Below are 18,863 nucleotides of genomic sequence, written 5' to 3' on the forward strand. Positions count from 1 at the left end.
AACAGAAAGAATACAATTCATAGCATACACTAAATAATTATGCGATATATGGTGGTATTTTATATTTATTTTGTTCATGAAAAAAAGCTCAAGCGAACTACAAATGCTGTAAAAAAACAATTGGAATTGATCACACATGATCGTATACAACCTTCAAGGGTTCATAACAAACATTTCATTTATTTCAGAATGTACAATGCTATTGTTACCAATGTTTAACAAGATTATAAAGGATACATATGATGTTGAAAATAATGAGAAATAACATAACAATCATCCTGATTAAAGTGTTTACAGCCTAGTTAGTCAAGACAGACATCATATAGTATGATAATGACCCTGTATAGTACCAGTGTTCACAGCCTAGTTAGTCAAGGTAGACATCATACAGTATGATAATGACCCTGTATAGTACCAGTGTTTACAGCCTAGTTAGTCAAGGTAGACATCATACAGTATGATAATGACCCTGTATAGTACCAGTGTTTACAGCTTGGTTAGTCAAGGCAGACATCATACAGTATGATAATGACCCTGTATAGTACCAGTGTTTACAGCCTAGTTAGTCAAGGTAGACATCATACAGTATGATAATGACCCCGTATAGTATCAGTGTTTTCTGACTTCAAGGATACCAGAAAATTAGTAAATGAAAAGTAAACCTAGGTGAATAAAACACTTAAATTTATCATGATTAAAAATTACACTCAAGTGCATGCTGACAAGAAAGCTTTCATATAAAAGACATGATCTTTTTACAATGGTATATACTTCAAAGGGGACCATTTTCAGGATTTTCAAAGATATTCAGAACTTGAAAGTGCCATTATTTAAGAGACTATATTATTTTCTTTCAGATGGAAGGGCCATTTCTAGCCAGAAAGGTCAAATGGCCCATTGCCTTCCCAACCCCTGGTAGCTACACAAATGGCAATGAGATAAATTAATATGATACAAAAGATGAATTCCAAATGGTTTGATAAAAAAAATCAAAGTATGAATCACAAAAATGTATAGTGAAGGTTATTACAAATCATTTTGGCATAGCAGAATTTTCATGTAAGTTCTCATGGAAAATGGCGGGGCATGAAAAAAAAACGAGGGTCTTTGGAAATACTCTTTGACAATGACACACAAATCTGTAGTACATATAGTAACTATTACAATAAAAATCTTTTTTTCTCTACATTCAATGATTAAACAATATATACATTTAGAATAAAGCCCTATATAAAGTTTGTTTTTATTTCCACACTATCACAGAAAATAAATAATATAGCACTTGCCAAAGACAAATGCCCTACACAAAAGCCAACAATAACAAAAAGGGGAGTTAACAATATTAACTGGCTTAACTATCATTTTAACATTGATTCTTTAAAAAAAACATCAATATTGTCAATTAAGTTATCATTTATTGTGCTCCAAAGTTTAATATTCCTTTTTCTACTTTCAAAAATTTTAACTACACATATAGTCGGAAGAAAAAAAGGATTTTTTTCCATTGGGTGATGGTAGATTAATCTGCCAAGGATAACATAATGGTGTCGGGGAAAAAGACGTGGAAAGTTTGGATAGGTAGAAGCAGAAGAACAAGCATGAGAATCATGTAATCTTACATTACATATTGCAAGATGATACAATGATGATTGTTAACATATAGGACTTTGGCAATAATAAAATTATAATATGATAACACTTAAAAAATGTATTAAATATAAATTATTCATGTTCCTTTAAGTTATAGCTTAGTTTTATGCACTTCAAGTATTAAATTAACAGATTGTGCATCTTGAATGCACAAACTTCTTGTTTGTAATGTAAAAGTTATAAGAAAATAATCATGGAAATTCATTCCATTTTTTCATATTGTTTGAAGACATAAAATACAAGCATTTACACAAAGTTTCTGGCAGAAATGAGGTAAAGTTTCGAAGTGACATACAGTATCTATTTCTCAATCCTATGTTCTGTGTTGTATAAGTAGCTGTCTGTGAGCCATCAGTTCTGTAGGAGTCAGGGGTTGTGCATCGTCACTCATCCTGTGTATTGGAGGGTTAGATGACAGATGTCTACGTCTACGTGCTGGTGACTTAATCTTTGGTTGTCTGTTACTGTCAGCTAAGCCATGAACTACATCAGAGAAGTTAGGAGTAGAATGTCTGTCCGCATCCATGGGTGGAATGTCTGATAAGAGTTCGTTAGAACTTTCTCCACTGTCATCAGTTTTATTGTCACCGGTATTATCATCATCTATATCAGGTACCACCTGTAGAGGGCCAGTAGAACAAGACATAGCTCGCCTACAAATATTGACATACTGACTTTTAACTGCAGACTTCATTATTAATTTGTATACAAATATTTTTTTTTGTTAAGTTGCAGCCTTGACTTACCATCCACTTCGACTTACGTAATGATTTCCAGGAAAATTATGTTTTTATCTACAATAAATTTCATTACATCTCAGCATCTTTTTCATGCTTTACATGAACAAAATCAAGTCAATTTTTTATTGTGTACTTCTGGTTTTGTAGACCTTTGAACTTTCAAACAGCCTATCAAACCCAGTTTTCTCTGTCTTCTGTTGAAAATGTTTTGATTACAAAATATTGATTGCATCAATTTGTAATAATGGCTAATCTGCAATCACATGTTGAGGAAAACAAAAGTTGTCAATCAAACTGGCAATCGAAGATATTTGATGACTGCTGCTTAACATTTAGAATAATTCAACTGATTAATTGATTGTTGGTGTTAAACAACTAAACAGCAATATTTCAGCTATATTTGGGCGATGAACACAAAATAGATGATAAAATGAACATGAAATGATGAAATAAAATATGGGATAGAACACAAGGATAATAGGATCGACAAAGTGAGATTGCCACTGGAAATAGGGAGAGGGGGTAGGGTCGGGTAATTTAGCCTCATGCAGCGGAGTGCAAAGGTTCCTACTCCTATCAATTACCACAGCAGGGATCTTTAATGTAAGAGGAACATGGCATCTTTCCCAACACTTTGCACCACTATGGTTTGCAGTCAGGTTTTATGTTTTATGGCCTGATGACCCCAGCATGTAACAAGCCAGGGTTGCCTCATTCTAACACCTGGGGCACACAACCAAGTTGCCCTGTGCGCAGACAACCCTAGCCCCCGGCCAGGGTTCTGAGCACTATTTAGTCGTCTTTTTGACAAGCTTAGTGCTGCTGCATGCCTATTCATTTGCCAACCACACTCACACAGGGCCTTAACATTTATGAAAGAATATGACAATGTCATATAAAATCATCACTCTGTGCTTTTTTCCTAATCTGAATATACATCTTTAAAACAAACTTATACTTCTCATCAACTTAAAAGTTGAAAAATGTTTTTTTTAAAGAGAATATTTAAAACTGTTCTCTATTTACTGTAATAGCCACCTATCTACCAACAATAACCTGACTAAATCATTCATTGAAGTATTATCTTTGCAATCCTGGATGTAAAAATACTTGACATAAAACTGATATACATATAACGGCCTAGAACTGCAGGAAAAACAGTGAGGCTGTGCCAAGTATTTTTATTGGTTCAAACCAAATTTGCATACGTTACATGTACTTTCTACAGTAGTTTTTTTTTTAATAAACAATTATTTCCTTTCTTCTGGCATTTATTTTGCTTAATGATATTTACTTTGATTGATGATCTAATCCTGATTTTTTAGTCATGATGTTTGCATTGTGGACACTGCTGTAATGAATATTAGCAAAAACCAGAAAAGGTATGCCCATAGGACTGTTCATGGATGTCTATATTAACATGGTTTACAAGAAGTTATAAATGGTTGACAATTCATCACAACAAAGCTGCATACTTAATTTCATGTCAATCCTATGAAGAGTTCCCCAGTTTCAGCTGATAGCATCAGGCAAACAAAAGTGCAAAATGAAAGCTGTTTGTATAGCACCTAATGGAAGATGTATGACTTTTTTTTGCCATGACAATAGGAAACATTTATGAAGAAAATGGACACAATGAAATTAAATTAAATTTCAAATTGAACAAAAAATATACTACCATTTGTTTACAAGTGACTGTATGTGTTCCATCACCTCCGTTGCTGTCAACCTCTTCTCAGAGTTCAAGGTCAAAAGGTTATTGATAATAAACTTGGAATCCTCAGATACTCTACCATCACTGAAATACAAAAAGTGAAGTCCTTCTTTGTGAGAAACTGATTATTATGGTTTCACAGTTGAGACTAGAAATTCTAAAATCAACTGCCCTAAATAACGGTAACAATAAAATTACTGAACACTAATCCAATCCGCAGTGAAGTTAAGTTTAAATTAAATCTGACAAAAAGATATTACATCACTGAAGTAGCTGGTACTACAATGGTCCTGACTTTGTACAGGCATATCAAACAAAATGGTGGATTAAATCTAGGTTTTACAGCATGCCAATCCTTAATCTTCCATTGCAATATGAATATACTGGTGTTTCTTAAGTTATCAGATTTTACATTTAGTTTTGTATTGTGTTTACCATAGCATCATTGAATATAAATTTCCAGATACACTAACATCATAATGAATCATTATCAAAGAACAAAAAAAATATCCAGCTTCAAGCATGCTGCAACTATATATGGTAAGGGAGAAAACTGCAATGGTATGGTCAAGAACAAATTAATTGTGATGTTGTCAATATAAATATTGTCTATGATATCAAGTTACGTAAGCTATGATGTATTTGTTTTTCAAATGTTTATACTTAATTTTATATTTCATGTTCGTCGTAGATTGCATGTACATGCCTAGCAAAATTATGAAAGTGAACTTCCATGAGTCATTACATTAGTATAAAGTTGGCCACAAAGAAAGAGTAGTCTCCCCTTGATTATGTTACCTTGGCATAGTAAATTCTGCAGCCTTGATTTTCCTGAATAGTTCCTGAGGTTGACTGTCATAAAATGGGAACTGGCCATACAACATGGTGAATAGAACAACACCTAATGCCCACATGTCACTGGGTTTTCCTAAATAGGGTTTACCTGAAAATATATAAATAAAAACATGATAAGGTGAACAGCACAAAAAAACAAATCTCCCATATTTATTTGGTTATATTGACAAGGAATATATAAATTATGTGAAAATCATGTAAAGACTAGGGGAACAGAACAAAACTGAATACCCATATGCCTTGAGTTTACCTGAAATAATAACATTAAACATTAGGTAGACAGGGCATCCAAAGTCACTAGATAGGATTAGCAAGATATTATACTGTGAAAGCATAAGATATGGAATGAAAACGAAAAATCACCTCATTGCAATATTTAACTTTGTAATTAAACTAGTAACACCATTCAAGACAAATCATGCATTTTCTGTGTAAGTAAATGGATATTACCTTTTTATGGTTGATGAAAAATATTAAGATTTTAAAATTTTCTCATAATTTGATAAAAAGTTAATGTACAATTAGTGAAAAAAAATTTCAATGTTCTTTTCATATCAACATGAAAATTTAAAAGTAAGTTAAAAGCAAAAATGGAAATGAAAATACTACATACTGAACAAATATACTACCAAATCACTTAAAACATAAATGGAGAAAACTAACATTAAAATTTTGTATTTCTCAGCTTGTCACCCAATTGTAAAAACTGGTCATTGGGACAATAGCCAATCAGTGCTTAGACTTAAAGGAGACCATGCAATTAACATTCTTACTAATTAGAAAAAAATCAAATTAAATTGTTTGTTTAACAGTTTACTTATAAATATAAATTAATGATCAAGATCAAAGAAATTAGCAACAGTTAAATAATCCTTTGATGTTCTTTTGATCTGTTCAATTATTACTAATAATTGGTCTCAGCTTGGACAAGCCACCAGTGGGAGTTTTGCCATAAATAGAGGTCAGGTCTGGGTCTTTGGTCATAACCTTCCTTGAAATTGAAGTCTACACATCTACACATTAGCACTAGCAATGGAACTCAGTAACATATTATCCTATGCTAAAGACCTCAAGTCATTGTTGGTTACTTATGACAATGCAGTCAAAGAACTCACTTTCATAGGTAAGTAATGGTACAAGTATTAAAAGTGAAAGATTGTTAAAATAATATCATTGCTTGCATGTACCATAAATATTTTTTCGAACAAATTGCATTCAGTTAATTGACAATAAAGTTTAGAAATTCAATTGTAATATGTTGAATTATTCACTTAATTTTTTTTAAATATTAAACAGTGAAAATGTTATGTATATTAATAATTCCAATTATTTTTCAGAAACCAGGATACAGCGCCTAGACCAGCAGATCTTCAGTGCCAACATGGAAGGACATCAAGGTCACAGTGTACGTTTACAGACACAGAAATCTGTTGTTACTGGTATGAAGAAGGTCTACAACAAACTGAAAACCAAGAAATGGCAAGAAATACAAGAGTTGTCTTCCTTGATTCTACAAACACAAGACCATTACCAACCACAACCTGAAGACATACCAACTCCAGCTATACCAGCAGAGACAGATACCATGGCAACATCTATAACAGAGTTTTACTGCTCCTACTCCCGGACAGCTTAGTGTCTAATTGTATACTGTCATCTCAAAGTGCTAAATGTTGTTTTTTTATGTTATAAATGTATTCAAATTGTATTGTCATAGTGCTAAATAAATGTCGATTTTAAATTACTGTTTTATTCTGATGTATCAAAGAGTAATCACCCAAAAAAGACCAAAATCACATCACAGTACCAATGCATCATCAAGGAATGTGACATACTACAATCATCAAGGAATGTGACATACTACAACATAAACTATATGTATGTCATACAACACAACGATTCCACATAATGTAGTACAACTCCACTGATTGTGTTATGCCTTTGTAAATTCCACAAACATATACATGAAATAAGTCTCAATTGTAGATATATATAAAAATATATACATAAACTTGATATTGATATACTTTTGAATAATGCATTTCTTAGTTTTTCACATCCTCGCCTCATCCTCTCTTTTGTAAAGAATCATTATATATTAAATATGAGACAATCTAAAGTTTACATGGCATATCAGAATCAGATCACCTAAATTTGTTGTATATAGTAGTAATTAGATATTATAACTAATTATGGGCAATAAAAACTAATATATTAATCACTAATTATTTCCCTTAGTACTTAACTTAAGACCAATCACATTACAATTAATATTAATAATTATAATAATTAATTGATTGAAAGATCAAAGTGAACACTGTTGACAAGCTGTAAATACTTACAATAATTCTCCCAACCAAACAATAATTACATTTATAATCATTTTGATTATGGGCATTGAAGATGTTAATTTCTTTTATTTTTAGGGAATATCTAACATACAGTTATCATTATGAAACTAAATTGAATAGTAGCAGGTTTCCATCACTTATCCATAAAATAACTGAAGAGAGCTATTTAAAAAATATCCAAATTTTATGCGATGTATTATTTTTAAATTTATTCCATACTATTCATGAAATGCAGTGAAATGCTGTTTTTATTCCTAAACCTAAGACAAAACTATTTAGACATACTTTTATTTACTCTGGTCCTTCTTTTTAGAATACCTCCCCAAATGAAACTTCTTTATTGCCCACCTGGTTGAATTTTGCCTTTCAAAGGCAATGAATTTAACAAGAAATTGTCCAACAATTTTGACTCAAGAAGTCTTTGGTATAAAGCTTATCACAAGGATCATTACAACGATTGGAAATTTCTTTTAATCTATCATAGTTTTTAAGATACTGACAGAAAACTGCTAAAAAAAGTTATTTTTCCCCTTTCAAGGGCAATAACTCTTACAAGGAGTCATCAGACAATTTTTATCCCTGAAGACTTTTGTAGACCTAATAATAAGGATCGTTTCAGCTATTGAAAGAATTTGCCTAAACCTAACGGTTTTGGAGATATATGCGAAAAACTACTGTCTGACCACTATGTTCTACTTTTAGTAATGCGGCCATGTTTTTTGACGAATCAAAAATCTCAACATCAGTTCTATGCAGGATACCCCTAGGCACATTCATACCAAGTTTGGTTTCAATTGGTTAAGTAGTATCAGAGGAGGAGATTTTTCAAAAGAAATAACATTAAAAATTGCAAAAATCGTTGAAAAACGGCAATAATTCCAACATGGCTAAACGGATTAAAACTAAAATTTGACAAGAAATAGATCTCATCATACTAAACACTTTTACTTTGTCAGAATTTAGCTAAACCTAACAGTTTTGGAGATATATGCAAAACCTACTGTCTGACCCCTATGTTCTATTTTTAGTAACGGCGGCCGTGTCTTTTGACAAATAAAAAATCCCAACATCAGTTCTATGCAGGATACCCCAAGGAACATTTATACCAAGTTTAGTTCTAATCAGTCAAGTAGTTTCAGAGGAGAAGAGTTTTGTATAATTGTTAATGACGACTGATGACGACAGACGCAAAGTGATGGCAATAGCTCATATGGCATTTGACTAGGTGAGCTAATAAAAAGTGCAAAATAAGTCTTTTTAGGAATATATTAAATAATATTATAAATAATTCAGCTGTATTTACACGTACCATGATATTAAATGAAAACTTGGGTTGCAAGCACTTACGACTATATACTCATATTGTAGAATTGTAATTTACTTATAAATAATTTTGTTTTGTATAAGAGTCTCAGGGAAGACTAGTTGTAGACTAATTGTGTTATCCTCTAGAAATGAAGTTTTATTATTATTATCATAATACTTCTAACTTAATTTATTGAAACATTAGCATTGCAGTTTTAAGTACATCTAATTTGAATGTTACTATCACTAGATATTGCCCCTAACAAGATTAATACCCCCCACAGTCTTTTAAACCCTGTACATTAAGGGACCAATGTGGATGCACAATTCATATTGGACACAATTTTTATGAGGGACAAACTAAGTACTTTTGACACACAATTTTGCCACCGTTTCTAAAACACCAAACCACAATCAGTACAATTTTTTTTTTAACAACACAATGACAGAATGTGACTGCAAATTTACTTTAAACATAAATTCCTGATAATATGCACATCCAAAAATTGTTGTTTAACACCTTACTTTGTTTCCTGCAAGTTGTTAAGGAAGAGTTGTGGACAACACGAGACCAAGTTTTGCTGAAAAATGCCAACAACCGTCTTTTTTCAATTTTTGCCAAAGCATAAATTCCTGACAACATGCACATCCAAATATGGTAATCTAACCTTCATTGACTTTCATAACAACCCAGCAAGTCATAAAGGAGGAGTTGTGGACAATGATCAGACCAAGTTTTACTGAAAAATGCCTACGTTCAAATGGCTGTCATTTCTACAACTTTTGCTGAAGCAAAACTTCCTGGACAATATGCACATTCCAATATGGTATTCTCACACCACAGAAAGTTTAATTACAATCCTACAAGTAGTTGAGGAGGAGTTGCAGACAAGACATTAATGATATCAAGTTTAGCTGAAAAATGCCTAATTTCAACAGCCGTCATTTCTACAATTTTTGTCCAAACATTAACTCCTGCCAGAATGCACATCTCCACGTGGTTATATTACATCCCACAAAGTTTCATAAAAATGCTGCATGCTGCGAAGAAAATAGTTCAGACAACAGATGTAACCTATATACTGTAAATGTATTAATTTTCGCTATTTCCACGGTTGCCTCAAGAATGTGAAAATAAGTACCAGTGAAAATATATTCACATTACCAAGTCTTTTGACTGTTCTAATCAAGGTTTCCACAATTTTGAATAGAAACATAGTTTTGTGTAAGGGTTGTATCATTCAATGCAATCAAGTATGAATTTATAATAATAATAAATCCATGTGCGGTTATCATAAGCAAAGTCTATTATAAAATATGTAGGTGGAGACTATAAAAAAACTTCATTTCTTCAACCCTGCATGAGAACCACGAAAATTAATACCCGTCAACATGTTGACTTTTCAGAAACCGTGAAAAATACAAATTAATATATTTTTAAAAACTATGGGTGTACTATACAGTTACATTAAGGCGCACTGTTTCGCACACTAAATTACCCCCGTCAAATTTTGTAAAACCTAAAATTAAAAGTTGAATTTTGGTGGATATATTGTTTGAATGTAGTTAAGCATTTATATATAGACAGATTTAATATGTGTAATGGTAAAAAGGTGTAATTTAAAGGAAGAATGGTATTTGGAACTTTTCAGTGTCCTGCCATATTAGGTTCTCTCCTCTGCATTAGATGGCTGATTTTCAAAATACCTTATTTCTCACGAACATTTGGAACTAAAATTGTGACAGAATGAATCAAAAAAGGTCATATTATTTTTACCCTTTTTCCACCTGCTCCATGCATGCTTTCATCCTGTGGTAGTGTCTAAGTGCCTGATATTTTATAAAACATAGTAATTGGCTTTTAGTTTTGGAAAGGCACCCCTGATTTGTACTAAAACTCAGTAATATTTTTTTTCAGTATGTTACCATGGCTACTGGATAACAATAATCACTAAATTACTTATAAATGACTTGAACCTCCACACACCAAAGATTTCAAAAATATGCACTTTTTTATGACAAAACACTAGAAATTTCTGTGTGGACTTCCTCAAAACAGCTTTATTTCAACAAAATCAGACCAAATTTTCAGGAATGACCTAACTGTATTGTACTGCTTAAGCCTTCCACTGATCCAGGCTGGGCTACCTCTTTGGTATTTGAGAGGGTCACTTTCTGACACTAACAGAAATGTAAACCTACCACTTTGAACGTCTGGACTGATGTAGGCTGGGCTACCTCTTTGGTCTTTGAGGGGGTTGCTTTCTGACACTAACAGATATATAAACCTACCACTTAGAACATCTGGACTGATGTAGGCTGGACTACCTCTTTAGTCTTTGAGGGGGTCACTATCTGACACTTACAGAAATATAAACCTACCACTTAGAACATCTGGACTGATGTAGGCTGGGCTACCTCTTTGGTCTTTCAGGGGGTCACTTTCTGACACTAACAGCTTCCCCAAACAGAAATTTGTTATAGTAATTCTTTTAGTTCTTTTATTAAGTACCATATTCCCTAGCTTCAGATCACGATGTACCAGATTTTTCTGAATGATAAAACAACTCATATCTCAGCTGCTAAGAAACTAAATGGATATTATTATAAGCTGGTAAGATATTAAATGGATATAAGAAGCTGTTAAGATGTTAAATGCATACTAGGTGTTTTTGCATTGTTAAGTATTATTAGTTACATAGTGATTTAGTGACTGTGTATGGAATTTACCCTGGTCAGTATATCTCATACCCGGTGAGGCGTAGCCAAGCCAGGTATGGAATCTATTGACCAGAGTAAATTCCGTACACGACCACTCCATCACTATGTAACGAATTTACCCCATCGATGATTTCGTTTTTGTTTTTTAAGAAAAAAAATAGTTTATACCCGATATTTAGATAGCAATAATTTTCTTTAATGTTCCTGATGTGTGTTTCAATTTTTACCCTTGTGTTGCCTCTATGGTACTTTTGTTTTGTATATTGTCTGCCCACTGAGTATAATTATCATCGATGATTTTGTGTTTGTTTTTTGTTTTTGTTCTTTAAGAAAAAAAATAGTTTATACCTAATATTAAGATAGCAATACTTTTCTTCAATGTTTCTGATGTGTAAAACAAACATTACATTTTATAATACTTGCTTTATCAAGGTTTTTGCACAAGTGAGTCCTTGTCATTTAACTCTTTACAATACAGCTAATCCTTACCTTATGTAAACAATCAACCACCCTGACTATGTCAAGGAATATAACAATGGCTTCTTTCTCTGACAGCTTCTTCTCTTTAATCACATAATGTTGTAGATTGACCAGATCTTGATTATCTGAACTAAAGTCATGATGAACGAGGCAATCCAAAACAAGACAGAGTCGTTTCCGTGTCCTTGGTACTGACTGACCTGGGTAATGACGAGACACTTCTCTGTCTTCTAATGCTTCATCCTGGGAAATAAAGGGGAAATATTCATGACTTATGATATACATTTATTATATGGATAGCAGTGTTTTATTGAATGTCCCCAGTGTAATGAACTTTGATAATTCACACTGCAGGGGTTTCATTATTTTTTTGCAATGCAGGTACCTTTGGTTTTGTAGGAGGTACTTTTCATCATTTTGTTTAATAAAAATGTATGAAATTTTAAAATTCTGGAGGTACCTTTCATTAGTTTAGAAGGGTAAAAGTACCTGGTACCACCTCTTAATGAAAGGCCTGACACTGTGAAATAAATTTGGTAATTTCACTCTCGGACTTTCTCCTGCCAAAACGTCACAACTTTGATATCAATCTGCCAATCACAAAATTTGAGATTCATGTTGAAAACATCGATAAATTATGAAGAAAATCTATATACATGTAATAAATAGGATAATCAATTGGTTATCAGGAATAACCAAAATATGACCACTTGTGCCAAAAATACTTGAGGATTTAACTTGTGCGAAGAACAAGTTCTGCACATTCATTAAATCTAGGAGTTCTTTGACACTTATGATAATACTTTGGTTATTCACTCTTTCCGATTAATTATCCTATTAATATTAATATTGTGTTTCTATCTCTTTTTGTGATTCTAAAAAATAACTGATTGTCAATGTCAACAGTGTCATACTGAATAATGTTAAAGTTTCAATAGAAGTAATCACCCAAGGCCTTGGTATAACTGGTATGAAATATCGTAATACTTTTTGTTAACTTCATACTGCTGTTAATGTCCAAAACAACACTTACGTATAGGGTGGGAAGAAGGGATTAAACAGGTTTTATTTGCATCTGTCCAAAGTTAGAAATTTATTGTTTCTTATGTATTGTTTTGTTTTTACTTTCAATTCTCTTTTATGTTGCTGGAGCATATAGGGGCAACTATTTTGCTCTACCTGTATACAATGTTGTTTTCAGGCCAGTTGCAGCCTGTGAGCCTGCAGTGGTGTAAGGATTTCCTCTATTTTCCTGCATGTAAATAGTAATAAAATATTTTCTAAAGGTTCGTGAAAATGGGTGCAACCACTATTTTATAGTTCAAAAAATGTTAAACCCTCTTTATATGAACAATGTGCCATTACTCTAAAATCATGAAATCGTAAATTAACAAAAATATACATCAATACAAATAAAAAATTCACATGTTGCTGCAAGGGTTTTTGAGTTATAGTTTGCAAAAATAAAATCACCTCAATTTTGTACAAAATAATGCCAAACTCAAAAACAAAAAGGCTGAAATTTATAAAATTGAAAGAGACTCTGCAGCCATAGACAGAAACAATTCACCAAAGTTAAACAAAAATTGATTGCAGTTTTTAGAGTTATTGTGCCAAGTGTGAAGGATGGTTGGACAGACATCTGCATACCATAATATGTCCTGTCTAGACAGCCAGGCATATAAAAACCTTATAAACAAATGACAAGAAAACATTTCTATATAAACAGTTAATATATTTGACCTTGAACAGTCCATGATGGTGTACTACGCCATCTTGATTATGAAGTAAGGACAGGAGGGAGTACTCTGTATGTAATAACATCTTTCCTTGTCGGTCATCTTGTGTCTCTTCACCAGGATCAGACAGAGTCAAAATCTAGAACAAAAATAAACAGATCTTATATTAATTTTTCATAATACAAGGTATTTACAGGTTAAGAATTGATGAACTGTTGGGTTGGTGATCTCAATATATCAATCTATGTAACATGTCTGGGTTCAAAGTTGAAGACCATGTGGTATATGTAAGTATTTTGTGTATCTTGTTATATGAACTAAACAATTCAGTATCTCCCTTAACAATCTGTAAAAATGTTCAAAATGCATGTAATGCTAATATTTATATTACCAATAAAAAAAAAGATATTTAGAATAGTCATATATATATACATATGTATAAACACAGCTTATTAGCTTTTTAACAAAGCAAAGTATAAAACAAAAGTTGCAAGAAAATATCCAAAGTTTTGAACAACAAGGTCAATTGAAAAAGCTATAATTTAATACCTTAATAGTATAAAACTTGTCAGTTCCATCTTTCCTTGCTAGACACTGTACAATACTTCTAACTGGGGAAGATCCTTGTCTTGGTCCTATAAAGATATGTAAATAAAATATAAACTTTTTAACTTGTAGCCATAGAACAATCCAACCTACAAATCATACACAACTGCCTAACATGTTGATTTATCAGTCAGGGTGGAAAAGCTAGAAAATGATTTAACTTATTCAAGTTGAATTACTTCAAAGTTTCTTAGATATTCATGCTTTATATTTAAATTCCTTGAATTTGGAAGGTAAAAAAATTGCTTTATCATGGTATATTCTTGATCTTTTGTTAAAAAGAGCCTACTAATGTAATAATCAAACAACTTCTAAACCATGTGAGTGAAAAATACTTTAGATACAAATGCAAAAATGTATCACTATTGATAATCATTAGGTACATGTATTGTTTTGTGAATTTTAAAAAATGAGTAAAACATGACCTAAACTAAACCAAGCAGCATCATGGCTAAGGACTTGGGATAGTGATAAATGCAGGGATCACCACAGACAAAAATTCAAGGGTGGGGAAAATCAACTTATATTCTATGTTCATAGTACCAGTATCTAATTGAAGTTCTTCACACATTTTAGAATTTCGTAAATCTGTTTTTATGGTTTTAGCTTATATTCAGCTTCAACAACAAAAAATATTTTCCTTTTCAATATTTACATGTACATGCATTTGGTTATAAAACATGGTTTTGATTATAAATTTTCTAAAATTACTTTGTATTTGTAATAACATCATATTTAAGTGTTGTTTTCTATATTGAGTCTGATTGACAATAAAACAGGTTTAAATCAACCAGTAGCAATCTAAAAAATCGTAAAATAAGATAATTTAATAGCAGGAAAAAAGAAACGAGCATTTACATGTAAGTTGATAAACCTTACATGTAGCTCAAACATTTAAACATATTCTATGAATAAATTCCAGTCTGTATCATTCTTCGACCATATTTTAATATTCATGGAAAAGGGCCAATACTAAAATAAATTGGAGTCAGAACTTCTACTCAGTTATAATATTTTACCCAGTAAATAAGGTCCAGCTTTTCTAACTTCACTGATTGGTGCAGTAACTCTAGGCACCTTGTTTGGCTGGTTTAAGGAGGAGAGTCCTAAGGACCTTTTCATTATTTGATGCCATCATATTTGAATTATGGTTGTGTTCATCATTGTGATCAGAATTTGTTTCATTAGGTCAATCCTGAAAAAGGAACTTATAATTAGTGTAAGGTCATAATGTTTCATGTACATTTACATGTATTTACAATCTGTATGTTACTGCAAACTATTCCTGGTCTCAGGAGTCTTAATTACACATTGCTCTTAAGAATGAAAGGCCCAGAACAAGTTCATTTCTAAAGAAAAAAGTTCTTTCATTAAAACATTCTACAAATTCTACCTGAATCATATATCAAATACTAGCATCATTATTTCTGAAATGTAACCTGAATATATACAGTACACTCAGAGACATTTGTTTCTCTAACACTCAAGTCAGAATTTTTAAATACATGTTAGTCGGTGAAAGACCTTGTCAGTGATTTTTTCTTGGTGAAATATGAATGTTACACCCACCCAGCTGGGACATCATATTTTCCGGTTGTTAATTGTACAAGGAAAATCACTGACCTGGGTGTCAAATTTACCCAGCATGGTGAAGTAAATTTCAATGATTTCTGCTGACAATATGAACGTTGGTATTGTTCTCAAGGACCTGAGCTCCCGGGTCCCTGATCTCCAAAATTCATTGGGGACCCCTGAAAAAATCACAACAGGATGTCCAGGGGATTTGTAAAAATTCTTAATCCAATTGCCAAATTATACACTCGTGATACAAGTCAATATTTGAATCCAAGCCGTTGGCACAATAAAACAGCGCTTATGATGATAAGCAGTGGTATTAACAATTGACAAATATAACGTGATAAGAAAGTCGTAAAATAGATACTGATTGTTGATTAATATACTTCATAGCTGTACCGTATTGAGATACATGTATATATTACAATTAATTAAAGTGCATTTGATGACCAGACACACATCTGCAACATTGTATACAATGTGTTTATTAAAATTTCTTAAAATAGATCACCATGTGCGACGTTCGTCAAGGGATTGTTTTTATATGGGAGTAAACATCAGGGATGATTATACGAGGTCTACAAACAAAGCAGAAATTGGCAAAATCAGAAGTAAACATACAGTTAAAAAAAGAATCATAACGGTAAAATCCTGATTTGAAATAGCAAAATTCCACTAAAGAGTGGAAAAAATCATCCCTGAAACATCAATCAGCATCAATTAAATCATCTGACAAAAGTTATCATTAAAATAAAGATATATATAGGTTGTACTTGAAACATACTTAAAACAAAAAATGTCTCAGAGTTAACTGGAAGCATATTAGTAGTAAAACACAACTGAACAAGATCGACATCTCGTTCTTGTTTGGACCATTACCGACATTGTTGGCAGTCCCGATTAAGGGCTTGTCTGAAATTCTTAAGTACATATTACATAAAAAATAACACATCAACAAATGATAAACATGTACGAATAAAAAAAAATAGATGCCAAATTTTTATGAGTATACAATGACTAAATTCTTATCCTAACAGGAGTGCTTCAAATTAAGAGAGGATATACAAAATGTACACCTGAGAAACAGTAACAGATTATACATTGTTGAATTTTACAACCATTACATGATACAATTGATCAGTATTGGCTAGCTGAAAGCTGGATGTTGAACACTTTGTCACTGTAACACCCGAGTTTCACTCAGGTCAGACTTAAGTGTTAAAGAACCATTCCAACATGAGTGCAGTATATTTGACTATTTACGCTATGTTTGAACTAAGAATAGCTATATTTACTTCCTTTTTCAATCTTTTTTAATTTTTTTTGGTAATTCAAGATAATACTTAGTAATTACAATATATCAAATGCAGTCTGAAAGGTGCAAACTTTTTAAGAACATGTCATTTTGTCTACAAAATCAAGCATGTACAAGCTTTAAGTTCATTTTCATGATTAAGTAAGGCATAAACCTCAAACTCTCTTTAATTTTAATCCTTGAGCCTAGAAAACCTTAATGAAAAAATTAATTAAACCGATAGTCTTTGACGCATCACATTAAGCAATCTACTAAACTTTTTAACAAACACAAAAATGTCAGTTTCAATTTGAAAGGAAGCATAATTTGGCTCATTCTACTGAATCAAGGCAGTAAAAACAATTTTCAAAAAATGAAAGTGAAAATATATATAGATTCCAGGCCATACCAACTTTAAGTGTGGTCATTTAGGTTTCATTGTAGTTTGAAAACAGTCATCTTCTAAGGCCAGGCAAAATTTTCAAGAAATGAATATGCACCTGTCTCATCTATACAACTAATAAAATCTGGGGCAAATAATATAAATTTCAGCGAGTCTGAATCAGCTTGAAGGATAATTTTACACACTGCTTACAAGTAGAAAAAGCAAAACATGTTACAATGTACATGTATCTTATGACAGTCAACACTAGTTGTAGTCCAAATACAATGTAATCATGATGTTCAGTGAGGCATTTACAGTATTTAAACTTATGTTTATGTCTCACAAAGGGAGGCAACTAAGCAAAAAAAAATCACCTCCCAAGACTGCATAAGTATTTGGACTACACTACTGGTAAGAGTAGATCTTGCCATTTTAAAGAGAGAAGCACTTCTCGCAAATGTGAATTTTATTCCGCATTGAAAACTGTTGTATAATACCTCATTTTTTTAAGCAAAACATCAGCAATCTGTTAGAAGTTTTGTCTCAAATTTTGGACATGAACCTTGTTTCACAGGAGAGGACAAAAATTTGGGTGGCAAAATTTACTTTCTGGCGAGAACTACTCCTTGACCAGTGTACATTGTATATAAAGTTGGTGCACCCAGACGTTTAGTCTGAATTTCAACAAAACAGGGTCTCTCGTGGAAATTGATTGAAACTTCAATAAAAAAATGTAAATTTTGTTGCAAAATTGGTATCAGCATACAGGAAAATGATTCCGGATTTGAACTAGGTAGGTGTGACATGCACAATTTAAACTTGAAAGTCGTTACAAGCGGTTGAAGGGCGGTACTTTGTGGTACCGCTGAATCTCCAACTTTTTGTATGGCACATGGTATTGACCCCAACCCGACATATCAATATCCAAATAAAAAAGAGGAGTGTTGCAGGGTCAGAGGAAATTCTGACTACCGGACCTTGTCACGGCTAGTGAAAAGACGGTTTATATAGAAATCTTATCCATATATAAAATAATTATAAAATTATAATCAAACTAGTTATTGACGAAGGATATTTCAGTGTTATATTTTTTTCTTCTCATACCAGTATTTGATGTTACAATATTAAGCCCATGTCGATTGACTGCTAATTTTTTTAACCGGAAGTAAATTGTTAGTCTCAGTCACGAAAGTGTTTTCTTCTAATCAAAGGTAGTACTAGATAAGGTATTGCACACCTTTCCGCGTTCCCGATAACTAATGAAAACTTATTTGTGTTTTCTTGCCCTCTTTGTATATTAAATTTGCCCATTGTCATCTTTAAAGTTTGAAATACCAGTTTGAATGTTGGGATTTCCAACTTAATATAGTTTGTTTTGTTGACTTTAAAATGGTTATTTCCATAGGGGAATCCTAGAACACTGCATTGGAAATAAGGAAATAAGGATA

At 32.2% G+C, this 18,863-nt stretch overlaps 2 protein-coding genes across 2 annotated transcripts; one reads left to right on the plus strand and one right to left on the minus strand.

Moving 5' to 3' along the window:
• Positions 1–160: 160 nt before the first annotated feature.
• LOC148615198 (serine/threonine-protein kinase 40-like) lies at positions 161–18,607 on the minus strand. Its single transcript, XM_088589870.1, has 9 exons — positions 18,520–18,607; positions 15,181–15,356; positions 14,105–14,190; positions 13,560–13,694; positions 11,826–12,059; positions 10,998–11,166; positions 4,903–5,047; positions 4,069–4,188; positions 161–2,303 (listed from the first exon to the last, which is right to left on the minus strand). Exons 2-9 carry the CDS (start codon positions 15,281–15,283, stop codon positions 1,964–1,966), a joined length of 1,332 nt encoding a protein of 443 aa, XP_088445996.1. The 5' UTR covers positions 15,284–15,356; positions 18,520–18,607; the 3' UTR covers positions 161–1,963.
• LOC148615199 (uncharacterized) lies at positions 5,992–6,618 on the plus strand. Its single transcript, XM_088589871.1, has 2 exons — positions 5,992–6,082; positions 6,297–6,618. Exons 1-2 carry the CDS (start codon positions 5,992–5,994, stop codon positions 6,593–6,595), a joined length of 390 nt encoding a protein of 129 aa, XP_088445997.1. The 3' UTR covers positions 6,596–6,618.
• Positions 18,608–18,863: the final 256 nt, after the last annotated feature.

This window comes from Perna viridis, chromosome 6 (assembly GCF_037379345.1).
Source record: "Perna viridis isolate PV_CMFRI_1.1 ecotype Kerala chromosome 6, ASM3737934v1, whole genome shotgun sequence".
Classification (NCBI taxonomy): domain Eukaryota; kingdom Metazoa; phylum Mollusca; class Bivalvia; order Mytilida; family Mytilidae; genus Perna; species Perna viridis.

Coding starts and splice junctions, on each gene's coding strand:
- LOC148615199 (XM_088589871.1), top strand. CDS start 5,992: ATGGAACTCAGTAACATATTATCCTATGCTAAAGACCTCAAGTCATTG. Junction 6,083..6,296: donor CAAAGAACTCACTTTCATAG/GTAAGTAATGGT, acceptor ATTATTTTTCAG/AAACCAGGATACAGCGCCTA.
- LOC148615198 (XM_088589870.1), bottom strand. CDS start 15,283: ATGAAAAGGTCCTTAGGACTCTCCTCCTTAAACCAGCCAAACAAGGTG. Junction 12,060..13,559: donor ACCATCATGGACTGTTCAAG/GTCAAATATATT, acceptor TTTATTTCCCAG/GATGAAGCATTAGAAGACAG. Junction 4,189..4,902: donor GCAGAATTTACTATGCCAAG/GTAACATAATCA, acceptor TTTGTATTTCAG/TGATGGTAGAGTATCTGAGG.